This window comes from Apis florea, unplaced genomic scaffold (genome assembly GCF_048593485.1).
Source record: "Apis florea isolate Af1SG1 unplaced genomic scaffold, ASM4859348v1 contig_3170_pilon, whole genome shotgun sequence".
Lineage (NCBI taxonomy): Eukaryota > Metazoa > Arthropoda > Insecta > Hymenoptera > Apidae > Apis > Apis florea.
In genome coordinates, this window is record NW_028256714.1 from 2,663,093 (window position 1) to 2,676,961 (window position 13,869).

Genomic DNA, 13,869 nt, shown 5'->3' on the forward strand with positions numbered 1-13,869 from the left:
ATTGGTTCCATGAATCTCATGTCGATTTTAACCAGACGTGGTTATTTTAAAATAATTGAAATAATTGAGGGATCGTAATCGAATCAAATGCACTTTTAATCATCGACTTCCTATTATACACAATGTGTCTATCTTCGACAGATGAATTTTCTTTTTAAAAATAAACGACAGATCCACGAGATTTTTCGCGAAACACTTATCGATAACTGATCCTCTGAACAATCTGATTAATTAATTATAAATACTTTCGAATTAAGAGAAACACGTTCAAAGAAAAAAAGATCAAATTGAATTGATCGAATATTAAACCTACTCTTAAAACACAAGAAATATGTCTGGTCGAGAAAGAATTAAAATTCTACTATCTACCTACTTCCAAATCAAATCAACCACACGGAAATCAAAATTAAAGTTATCCACTTTGAAGATACTTATTGTCACAAAAATCGGGAGACGAAGATGATATCATAATCGAATTATCATATCGATTACAAACCACGATTAAACCACTCCGTGGGGATCTTCCAGCCCGAATATTAATATTATTATCGAACCGCGAACAGGGTTTCAAATGATTTATTGTACGATCGTTCGTATTCTCGGGAGCATGAAATTAAATCGGTCCATCATCCGAATTTATAATTGTCGCGGTTTTCTCTTTTCTTGAACGGGTGAACGCGATGGTTGAACGGGATCCGATTCCCATTATCGAATTTCGCCTCGTTCGAGAAGCTGGAAATAAGCGACGGGACAAACGACGGATCCAGCGGCGGGGGAGGATCGGTCGAGCGAAGACGGGAAATGGCGCGGATATCCGACAGGTTGAGCGGATCTGGCCGAAATAAGGGCGGGAAATGTAATGAAAATGGCAAAAAGCACTCAGCCCCTAATTAATGAAAGAAGATCGTTTCGTTCGTGGAAATATCCACCTTTGCGAGTCTGGGATTTCATCGAGTGGCGAAGCCTCGATTCGAATTTTTATCAGCCGGAATTAATTACAACGTGCCATATTTATCGCGCGAATGCATAAATTGACTCTCGGATTCGCCTCGATTCTTCTTCTTCGCGGCACGATACGATCAAATCCCCTGCGAGAAGGAAAGCAGAAAGGAGAGTAGAATCTTGGTAATTCAATTTTATGCCTGTCTTTCAATTTCTTCTCTATCATTTGACGTAATTTATATTTTTTTTTTTCTTTCTTATTCTCTGTTTCTCCGCTATTACGTTTATCATCACGAAACAGTCTATGAAAATTTTCTCTTAAAGATCATGATTATATTGAAATACAATGGATAGTACAAAAATAAAGTAACTAATGTTTTTTCCACATATTTCATATATTAAATACTATTTTATGTGTTGAAAATGAAACCAACGAATATGTTTGTCTTAAAAAAAAAAAAAATCGTTATCTCTTCCTTCTCTTCTTAAATACCTTGTATAAAAGAGAATATTTTAACAATCCGATCAATTTCACACTACAGATCACGCGTTATATTAATTAACGATTCACTCGCTTAATAAAAAACTAATACGCCAAGGAACGAGAGACACGATAATAATATTTTGCGAAGCATTTACACCGTTTATAATCAAATACATGACACGACATCGTTTATTTCGTCGAGATGTATCGTTGAGGGTGTATCCGGAAGACGTTTTGACCAGTGGCTACGATATTTTCGGGTGAAAACGTGTTTCGGGTCACAATCGAAAAGGGTGAGGGACGTATCAATCGAGAGGGGTCTTTTTGTGAGGTCGATTGATATACTCGCGACCGTTGCGAACAGTGGTCGACCGAAAGGGAGGGGAGGGTATTATGGCCCTGTCCACGACGAACAGGGTGATTTAGGGGAAGAAATCGGTATTTCGGGGATGATGATCGTGTACAACGGGTGAGAGATGGTTTTCTTTTTTCTTTGTATACTTTTATACATTTTTTTGAAAGATCGTTGCGTAATTTAGAATTTGTATATTTTGGAATAATTTTACATGTTTTTATGTGTTTCGAATTGACAAATTGATAATGTACTGTATTCTCTGATTTGTTTTTTTTTTTTTATTTAATTTCATTTGAGATAAGAACAATTGAAAGTATAAGGGAGGATCATTATGATGTGTAAAATATATTAAAAAAAAAAAAAGAAAAGACACAAATGATAATAATAACAAAAGTTTCATTTTATTTGGATTATTTTACTTTTATTAGGAATACAATTTGAATAATAATATTATCGTTTATGGAAATCGTCTTCTTTCTGTAATTTTATTTCGATTTACGTGCATTACGTTTCCTCTTTGCGAGTGTTAATCCGCGCGTTTTTGTTAATGAAATATATCTGGTTTATAATAATGTTTCGGGCGAATAATAAAGTATAAGGATCGTGTTTTGTTTTTAACATTCGACGATGTGTTGTTAATTTTCAGCATTGTGCATCGGGGAATTACATTATTCAGAATTATAAGTGGATTTAAAACGATGAAAAGAGCTTTCAGTGATTTTGTTTTAACCGTTCCGTATCCATGAATATTCCGAATTACACTCCACGCCCCTCTGAACAATTCTTTACGATAATTGGAATCGTTTTTCAAAAAATAGAGACACTTTCTTTTTTTTTTTTTTTTTTAATACACTCCAAACATTCCACAATTCACGTGCACATTTATAAAACGATAACACTTCAATTATAATAATTTCAAAGATAAATGTATCCTTCTCTATCGATCATATAAAATCATTTTCACACTTCAACGTGTTACATCTTCATCACTCCTCCTCCTCTCCCAATGCTTTACATTTGCTCGAACCGCGCCGATGGACAGAGAAGTCTCGCAATATCCGCTTCAATATCCTTAAGATCTTTCGAAACGAATCAACCCATCAACCCTTTTAAGCGCGAAAACATTAACACCATACTCTCCACACTTCCAAGTTCTTTCCACCATCCACCGCCACGGTGTTTATCGTTGTAATTACTATTTTCAATTAACCGGCGGAGCCCGATTATTTTTCGCTTAAGCGAAGAACCGGTCGAAAATGCCGCGCTGTGATTGCTTTCCCGGTAATTAATTTTTCCATCATCGTTGTATCGAATCATCCAGCTTCGCCTCGATCATCGTGGGGCCGTCTCTCACGCCTCCCCTCCTCCCCTTTCCTCTCCAAGATTTCCACGTTGCCAATTACCCGGTGTTCCAACGATGGTATCGTCGAGCAAACAAGCGGCCACGCTCGAAATTAACGTACCAACCTCTCCCTTCTCCTTCGATCGAAGGATCGTAGCTCGCGTATCCGTCCATCTTGTTTCCGCCGTGAAATCGGCCGAGCGACGGTATCCAGGATCCCGGGAACGAACGTCTCGACGTCGCTTCGAATGTGAAGAGGAGGTGTCGCGATGAAGAGGAGAGGATTGGGAGAGCTGGGTGGAGAGATCTCTCTAAATATATTCGAATGGAACTTTTTCTCTTGAGATCGTAATTACGCATTAAGAAAATGATGGCAAATTCGATTCTTCTCTCGAGAACGAAAAATGTTGTTCGAACATTTTCCAAATACGTTCGATCGCCCCTTTCTCGTGCCGTGTAGAAGAGGAAGGGACGAGGAGAGGAGGATAGAAGAAAGGGAGGATAGAAGAGGAGAATCGAGCAAAGAGATTCGAGTAGAATCTCGATGGCTAAGTGGCTATCTTATCTTAACTGCTGCGTCGCGGAGAGCGTCTCTCTGCCACCCTAACGCTTCCTAAACGGAAATTAACACCCTCCTTAGCCGGCAGACGCCTCCTTCTCCGCCAGGTCCCGTGAGGAGCAAAGGGCTTGAAGGACTTGAGAAGCAAAAATCAATGGATATTATATATCGTGATGGGCGCTCGACGTGATCCCGCTTATCGGCTCGGTGATATCGAAGGGAAAGGGACACGACATGCTTCTGGCCAACGATTGTTTGCCGTACAATGAAAGCATTAATTTCCTGGGGTTGGCCGAGCTTCTTCTACTTCTTCTTCTACTCTTCTCCTCTCGAGTCAACGATCCGTAACAAGATTCGTTCGGAGGAATAAAAGAAAGGGTTGTTGTTAAGGGAAGCAGCGATTGTAGACAAATTTTTATTCATCGAATAAATGGGTGAATCGTAATTTTTGCGTAAAAATTTAGAGTGCAGCAAAGCGTGTGATTTTAATCGTAGTTTATCCGATTATACGAGCTTATTATTTATTTTTAGAAGAAAGATAAAATTGAGAAGGAAAAAATGGTGGACAGAATGGTTCTAGATAAAATGTGTAGAATGTGATAAAAATATTTGCCTCGCATGAAAATATATGCAAATCTCTTTTGCCTGTATGTATGTATCTAATTCAAGCATCGTGTATTTTAATTCTCTTTTTTCACCTTTTTTTTTTTTCATGTTTCAGTACAACAAATATCCGTCATAGAGATCACTAACAAACTTTTAAGGATCACGCGTAATGGCATCGAATTGCCTCGACGATCTTGACTCGATTCTTACGGTTTACGAATTTTTTCATAAGATCGATTACCAAATTCTACGATTCACTCTGATAGATGGTGAAATCGGAAATTGAAAAATCCAAAAACAAGCAGAACGAATCGTAAATCCAAATTATTCCACAATTTCCCTTCTTATCGTTCCTTTTCTCTCTCTCTCTCTCTCTCTTTTCCTACGTTTAACAAAAACGTTAATTGTTCACCTGAATTGTAAACCGAATATTCGTTCAAAAGATTGATTATGGGCCAACGAAGCGATACCCCTGCCCCCTCTGATCGAATTTCCTCGACCATTCGGGGAGAGCGATGACTGATAATTACCCGATGATATGGTTAAATTTTATTCACGGGAATTACGTGGCCCGTTGAATGCGTATCGATGCATTGTGCCGATAATTACGTCGTATGAAATTATTAGCAACGCCACGCCACACCGCGGTTCCGTGGTTCTTTCGTCGATGACGATGAATGATCATCGCCGCGATGAGAGATCGAATTTTAATGGCTCCATCCTCCTCCTCGATCCTTTGCCTCGCTTTGAATTTCGGATGGGGAAAGTGGTCGCATTAATCTGGACGGAGCCGAGCCGTGTTCCACGAAAAACACCGAAGCGGGTGATAGAGGAGTATAAAAGGCGCGAGGGAAAAAAGGAGGAGAGAAGAAGCGTTGCCACGCTTCCAATGAATTATGCATTGGCTATATTATAACGCGAAAGTATCAGTTTAGCGTGTAAATATGCAATGAGAATGTAAAAAATGGTGGAGGGAAGGAGAGAAAAAAAAAAGAAAAAAAAGGAAAAAATTCAATGCAAATTCCCTCCGAACGACTCTGTTTTCGATCACCTCGTTATATTCCAAACGTTTATGAATAATTTCACCAGCCAAATATTCTCAAAGTTTAATCACGAAATCCATACACCACTTTAAATAATAATAATAATACTTTTACTAAAACCATACATTTCTTTAATCTTCTTGTATACAATAAAATTCTATCGTCTCTGCAATAAATTTCGAAAAACTCAAAATTAAAATTGAAAAGAATAAGAGTGACAAATCTTCCAATCTTATAACATGATCTAATCGACGTGTCATACATATAGCAACGAAATCCAAGATACGCGCATTATTATTATAAAAGCATTATATATATATATATATATATAAAAACAGAAAACACGGCTCGATGGGTCATGAATATTCGAAATGACGAGGGAGGGGAGGCACACATGATGAGTGGCGCGAAAGTTTCCTGTGACGGGCGCGCGCGCATGTGTGCATAAACGTCAGGTGCATTAACGAGAAACGCTCGATATTCGGCCGCAGGTCTCGGTGCAGGAGGAGGGCGAGGACAAGGGACCAATTTGCCCTCCGCTTCCGGCGCAGTACCACCCGGCCGCCTACGCCACGACGACACCGCAACTACACAAAACTATCACGGATTACAGCAGCGGTTGGTAGTTGACGTTAAGTGCGACACTTAAGCCTTTCGAATTTCAGCCCCCGTGCATGCACAGTTACGCCGATTTAAATTAATTCGAACTCGACTCGGGAGGAGTTTGACGATTATCAACCCGCCAAGTTTACCAACCCCCCGACCCGAATTTCGAAATTTTCGTAATGTTCCACTCGAATGCGGACGGTTACACCTTCTCGTCGATGCAAATACGTTCGCATTGGAAATCGGTGATGTTTCGGGGAAAGGGAATGTACAGGTGCGCGAGATCGGTAGATTAATTCTGTTCCGCGCGCTTTGGAATACATCGTTTTGCAAATTTTTGACAGTCGATTCAATTCGAAAATTCTCCTCTCTTTTAACGAGATGCGAGAGATTATATGTGTATCCCTTTGCACTCGAAACGGCGCACTCTTCGTCATTTGGATTCGAACTGCGACGATATTTATTTGATTTTTTTTTTTTTTTTTTTTTTAGAACATCGCTTTGTATAGATTTCTAAACTTGAGATTCCTTCTTAAAATAGATAAATTTTGTTACGTGAAGTTATGCATCTTCGACATTCGGTTCGAGTAGGAATGGCAATAGGAATTATTATTTTCAAAGTTTGAAATGAATAGTTTCGAGCGAAGATGTGTTTTTGGACGAATTTTACTTTTGCTCATAAAAAAATTGACACTGATAGAGGGAAGGAAAGCAGTGATGAAGATAGCGATAAACTAAGAGAATAATAGACGGTGAATATTAACGTTATGTCACAACAAATGAGTGAAAAAGGTTTGTAAAATTCGCTCTTGTTTAATATTCAGACCAACTAAGATATTAATTTGTGAAATTTTAAGTCGAACCGAAATTCACCGAATAAAAATCGTCTCGATCTTTTTCGGCCTCGAGCGCAAAGGGATACATTTTTCACGAAATTTATTTTTATCGAAAAATAGGACGAGATCGATCCTAAAAATTTCGAATCGAATGCTTCGCTCTCTCGAGAAAAATATCAACGGAATTATTTTTTGGTTCGTAATAATACTCATAACCCTAGCAACGTTCCCCTCCCATCTACGTATGTTGGCGTGTAATTCAATAGCGGGAAAACTGGAAACGAGTGGCCCCGCGTTGCGGTGCATTATCGAGTTTGCCTTTGACTAAAATTACATAAAATCGGGGGGATGGGATATATGGGCATCGAACGACAAACGCGCAACACCTACCGTTCGAATTAAATTGCGGTTCTAATGATCGACGTGATATTATAGAGTTCGCGGTACTTGAAGTCGACGAATCATAAAGTGGCGCGCGTCGATTTACGATGCTGGCCCCTCGCTGTATTTCAATTCGAATCCGACATATTCGCCTCGACGTATTTGCTCGCTTGCTGATTCTCGGCCCCGAAAGTATTTGCGAATTTCTCGCGCATAATAATCGAAGGCGAAAAAAGAATTCGTGTTGATCGTGAACGGAAGTTTGAAAAGTATTATGGCCCACTTGATTCGCATCGAGCGGACAGGAATCGCTCGAATAGTTGACCGAGTTGTTTCGTTTCCCCGCCCGCGGATGCTATGAAATTTCATTCGTATTCCCTCGAGAACGGGAGAGAGATTAAAAAATAAATCTCCTTCGATCCGTGCGCCTGGAACGAAGCTAACGATTAATTAATTAACCGCGCGTATAATGAAACGCTCGTCGGCTAATTTCGTTCGAAAGTACCTGGGCGATTCGAAAGTCTTATCTATCGTTCTAGAATTTTGTCTCAATGATATTTCATAAAATTTAATATATCTCTTTCCTTGGAACTATCGTCCACTATCTTTCCAAAATGATTCTCTACTTAATTGTAAAATGTGGATAAACGAAGAAATAAATTTTTATAGAACCGCTTTATCAGAAGACTCAATATAAATTGTGATTAATCGTGAGAAATTTCCAAAAATAATCAGAAACAGAAACAATTATTTACTTTTCGAACAAAAAGAGGAAAGAAAGTGAGTGTGTTTCGAAAGAAAGTGTAATATCTTTCGTATCTTTCGTGCCTCTAACCTTGTCAAAATTCTTTTTTCCTTCCCTCGGCTGTACCACAGGGATGACGGAGGTGCAGCCGGTTATTCCGCTGTTGCTGAACACTGCGATCAATCTTGCCAGACCAATTCCGTCGGTTCAAGAATACTCGTCTAATCCGCCGCCCATACCGCCGCCACCGGAAAAGTATTACGCCAGCACGGAGATCTGTAAGGTGAGTATTCAAAAAAAAAAGAAAAATGTAAGCCGATCACGCGATCCATGACGATTGGTCGTGGCGAGGAGTGGGCCACTTCAACGAGTGGAACTGTGTCAAACATTCGATTCGTGACTTGTGAATCTTACTGTTTGAATCGTTTTCCTTAGGCGAGGGAATCCTCGATTGGCAATGGAAATTCCTGCGTTCAAATTTTGAATTGACTTAAATTGACAATTCGAGGGATCTTCTTGAGATTTTATGCAGTGAAGTTCAATTGCATTTAACGATCGGCTTCTTTCTCTGACGATTTTGATTGATCTTTAATTATTTGCTTTCTCTATCATGAAAAGTGGCTCCTCTCAGTATCTTCTTCCTCGAATTTTTTTTAGCGTGATCGAGTTGTGTGATGTACTTTCAAATCGGTAAAAATCTCTGTTGAAATCGAACTTGGAAAATTTTCAGTAGATTATATAATCGGAGAAAATTACGACTAGACGTGAAATTAAACTGAGGTGATATTAAAAAATGCGTTAATTCCCTGAAAATTTAGAGATACATAACGAGATCTGTTGGACGGATGCGGAGTCTCGTGTATCTTCTGTATTTAATTTCACGCTTGAGCGCAAATGCGCTTCCTTCTAAGGGCGGAGTGCCTCTCGATTATAAATGTTAATTTAAATTTAACACGATTTTTACGAAGTTTAATTCGTAATATTTAGGGCAAAACAGTTTGCAGTAGCAGTTTGAAACAAGGTGGAGAAATAAAACACGCTAGCGCGATCAATAATCATAGACTTTATACATTATCGGGCGGTGATCGGTGTGTGCTTTCGTAAGACGTCTCCCGTGCAAAAGTCTCGCATTAGTCATGATTGATAGTCCTCTCTGGTTCCCTTGTTTTTCGTCCATTAAGCTTCATTATTCTCCGCGTGATGCATTTTAACACGCGCTGTTGAACCCGGTGTACGGCTGAACTTTAAACGCTCTAATTAAAAAGAAGAAGAAAAAGAAAGAGTGGAGGAAAAACGAGGCGGAAAAAAAGAAGAAATAAAGGCGAAAAGCAATCGGAACCGGAGCGTATAGAAAATTAATCACGACGTTAATGTTTTCTTTTTCTCCTCTCGCGAGCAATTCCTTCGAAAATAAAACAAAACTGTCGAGAATCATTTTTCTTAAAACGCACGAGCCACACTCGCTCTCCACGCTTGTTACATACTTGTCCATCCACGAATAATAAAACTTTTTTCTCTCCAATCAGATCGAAACAGCACGATTCGAAGCTTTCTGTCGAAGCTGAGTTCACGAACCACACAGTTTAAATTTAAAATTAGGCGAAACTCTATTCCATTTTCTCTCGGATAACTCCGATGATGATGTCTCGTCTCGATTTTTATCACAGAATTCCCTGCCACCGTTGCCGCCATCCCCGACGCCGAGCACGCCTCCCCCAATGAGCGCGAAAGCCTCGAGCAGCATGACAAGCTACAGTCCCGAGGACATGCTCACGGAAGAGGAGGACGAGGTGGCCGAGTGCATCTTAGACTTCCCCCGGGAGAAGCTCAACATCGTTGAAAACCTCGGTTGCGGATACTTCGGCGACGTTCACATTTGCGAGGTCGACAGGTTTCCAGGCTACGACGAAGTTTTCCGGAACACAACCAGCGACCTGGTGATCGTTAAGTCCCTGAGACCTGGATCCTCGGATGCGCTTAGGTAAGAGCCTTGTATCATCGTCCAAATGCACCGGCAAATATCCAGCGAATAATATCGAAAATCTTGGTTACAATAATAATTTTTTAAATCGAAAGAGAGGAAGGAAGGAAGGAAGGAAGGAAGGAAGGAGATTATTAGAAGATCTCGATTATTGTCGAACAAATTTCCACGATACCGAATCGATATCGAGAATCTCGGTATTATCGAGATTTTTCGGGCTCTTATAAACGCGAGAAAATATTCGATCCGGTTCGTTATTGGATTATTGCGCGTATTAAAGATGGAAATTCGCGTAGAGATCTTTTCATTCGTTGGTAATATTGGAAAATATTTTTTGGACGGAAGCTAAGTAGTTTGATTTCGATGGATCCTTTTTTGTAATCGGGGGAAAATGAAAATAGACGTGAAAATGGAGATGATAAAAATTTCACATCGCACGAAATATCGCACGAAATTTCACATCCTGGTCGAAATTAAAAATTGATAAAAACGTAAAATTCGTCGAAATTCTAAATAATTGGAGACGTATTTTTTTTTTTTTTTTCCCATGTCGAGGAAGGTTAACGCTATAAATTGAGTATATGCGCGAAAATTGACAAGGGAATTTCGGGCGTATGACAGAGCGCGTGGCGCCGAAGCATTGCCACCGAAATGTATCCAGCTGCAGCACAATAAATTGCAGCCGTGTCAATAGCAGAGTAATAATTGAGTAATAGTTTGTCGCGTGTGTAGAAACGGTTGTTACACCGCGTGAATGAAAACAGCGTATCGAAGGCTGTTATCGACAAACAAGCGAACGATCCGGCCCATCTAGATACGTTTATCCTCCCCCCCGAAATAAAATAGAAGGAAAAAGTAAGCGAAGGATAGTAAATCGTGCGTAGGAAAATTATTAAAAAAAGCCAGGGCATCGCATGGAATTATCGGTCTCGTCTCGCGTATACGAAATAAACCTTTCGATCCGACCAAGCTTATTTCTTCGTCGCGATTTACCGCGCCAATTTCTTCGCCTTCTGGGCGAAACAACGGGGGAGGGGGTTGTGCGTCGCGTGGCCGGAAATCGGGAATCGATAAAGCTCCACGGCCATAATTAAATTTGCCGATAAAAATGAATGGAACAACGCTTTATTGCCGCACTCGTTTCGACTCGGTTTAATAGAGTTGGCCGGAACTATTAAGCGATCCGATATTTCACGCCTAACCGAAAATATGCAGGGATTAACCGATGGGAAATTATCTCGATTATGGATCGATATTTATTCGTTTTGCTGTGACGGTGATCCAAGTTGAGGTATACATATGTATCTCGATCGATTATATATTTGGGGGAGAGGGGAGGAGGTTAATAAGGCGATAATTGGACGAATCACGGGGTGGAGAGAGTGATTTCACGACACTGGCCGGCTGCGTATTAAGTTGTCGGGGCGCGGATACAACGCGGAAGAGAATGTGATAAACTGGTGATCAACGAGTGGTTTATTTAATCGAATAACTTAAGCTCGTTGCCACTTTTCGCGACAGAGGTCGGCTATTAACCGAATCCTAAAAATCCTTCGGCTCGTTTCGCGCAATTGACGATAAACTCGGGGAATTTATACCGTGGAATGGCGTACAAGTTTCTCATTGACTCGTGCCGTTCCACGCGAACGTTCAACCGTGGAAAATTTAAATCCGTCTCGTGTCTCGGTCGTTTTAATAATCGAGTTTAGACGTTTTTAACGCGCACAAAGCAACGTTTCGCGAGTTTCTCGTTTGCGTTTCTCCAAGTTTATTATTAAATAACTCCGGCTATAAGTTTCAGAGTTTCTGGTTCCGTTCAGAAATCTTAGAATCGTATCGTATTTGAAATACATGTATATATATATATATATTTCCTGAAAATATCAAGAATAAGAAGATTCGATATTTAACTAAATTCAAAGATTTCAACACGCTCGTCATGAAAGTATTCGTATTTTTCCAGGAATAAAATAATTATATCCCGTAATTTACGTTAATCGGATTTCGATTGGCGTTCTTATTAAAATTAGAAAAAATTTAAATTGCTACAACTACGAATAATAATAATCTTTGAAATGCTTTTTCATTTATCCCGAAAATCGTCGCGCAAAGAAAAAGGTAACTTTGAATCGTTATCGTAAACTCTATTAAAATTACGAAAACTTTGAATCGCTATAACTTCGAAGATCGATGACTTTCGATCGATCAATGAGAAACCATTGGAACCACGGAACGTTTCCTTTTAAAACAATTTTCGATTTATCCCGATACGAGTTCCGATCCTCGAGGAAAAATATAGGACAGTGAATCCATAATCTTTTAAGCGGTATGAAAACTTCGAGTCTTTATATCTCGGCAACCAATTGAGATATCGGGATAAAACTAATAAAAGGATTTTCAATGGCGTAGTTTCCTCTATTTTCCGAGTGAGTTTTGATGACAAAAGTTTCAGCTTCTCCCCCTGCTTTTTTTTTCTTTTTTACATAAAAATTCGAAGCATTTCTCCCCCCCCCCCACTTTTACAATAATCGAAAGCAAATCTTTTGAATATTCAAATATAATTGCAAATCTTTTCCTATTAATTTAATTAATCACGTTCGTTCGTTTCGCGCTTCTAAATTCTGCCTATACCTATATTGTGTACCACGTACGTGATGTAAAATTCATGAGGGGACTAACGTTCTCGACCGAACTTTATGCATTTCGTCTCCTCGTGGAAGTCGATCGATTTCGAGGAGGCGAAGGAAGCGGAGCCGGAAGTACACGATAAAGCGTGTCCCGGCGTGGAACACGCGCTGCGTTATCGCTGGCACAGCGAAAGGATGATCCGAGTAGACAGGATCGGAGGATTACAGGGCTTGCCTTCGCTCGCGGAACGTGTATTGTCGAGCGGCCTCTTAACGGGATACCGGAAGTACAATCGTCCCCGTTTATCCCTCCCCCAACGTTTCGCCTCTCCGATAAAAAATATCTTCGACAGTAATTTCTCGTACAGCTGTTGTCAAATACGAATCTGGCCGAAACTTATAAACGGTGTAAGACTTTTTTTCTGAAAGTATCGTGAAATTTTTTAAACCTTTTCTCAATTTTCTGATTCAATTCGTTAAACTTATTTCTAAATAGAAATAATATTATATCGAATTTCAATTAAAATCGATCGATCTCTTTCCCTTTCGAAAGAGAAATTTTTTCCACAATGAAACAACGATCGATTAAAAAATCTTCGAAACGATTCCCCAATTTCTCCCGCGGTGTCCATCCATCCAGAGATTTCTTCTTCGTTCAGCGAAATTTTTCCAAAAAATTACGATTCTCGCCCTACGTCGGCGAGAAAGTTTCGACTCGAAACTTCTTCGCTGACCTCCCCGAAGGGATTGACCTCCTCCTCCTCCACGGGGGAAGAGGGTGCGACTTCTTTGTCTCGGCTGGAAATTACCCAAAATAGCGAAATTTATTAATTAAGAGTCGGGACGACGGGAGAGGGGGCAGCATCTCGACTACCGGCCATAATTACCGGGAAATTCGTGGACCTAGGTTGCAACTTTCCTCCCCGGTTCGAACATCGCGTATAAATCCTCCGCGAATAATATACGAAATCCAGGCAGGATCGATCTCGATGAGAGAGAGAGAGAGAGAGAGAGCGTTACTTCCCTGGAACCAACTGTGCCGGACGTTGTTACGCCCGCCAGCAAACCCTCTTATCGTGATCCTAAATATTAGACAACCGAAACACAAGCGAAAAGCTCTGTTAAACACAGAACTCGCAGTTCTCGAAACGATAATCTCGGCAGTGGCCATTATCCCGGGCCCCGTGTTACGTAGCTTTCACCGGCTACAAAACCCTCCTCCGTTCTTCCGTTGTCTCCCCGTCTCCCCCTTTCTTCTCGTGAAAGGTCGAAAGGAAAGAGAGAGAGAGAGAGGGAGATGTATATATATGTGTGTGTGTGTAATACAGTATCCCAAAAGGAAATTGAATAACTTTGCCAGTG

General features: G+C 40.2%; 1 protein-coding gene across 3 annotated transcripts in view; it reads left to right on the forward strand.

The window, feature by feature from the left end:
- The window catches only part of Ddr (discoidin domain-containing receptor 2), a 224,093-nt gene that overhangs the window by 185,467 nt on the left and 24,757 nt on the right, over positions 1–13,869 (forward strand). For all 3 annotated transcript variants that reach the window (XM_086910350.1, XM_086910351.1, XM_086910353.1), the window contains 3 exons: positions 5,823–5,949; positions 8,031–8,182; positions 9,567–9,880. In XM_086910350.1, the coding sequence (XP_086766476.1) occupies positions 5,823–5,949; positions 8,031–8,182; positions 9,567–9,880 (593 nt within the window). The remainder of the gene's footprint in view (positions 1–5,822; positions 5,950–8,030; positions 8,183–9,566; positions 9,881–13,869) is intronic.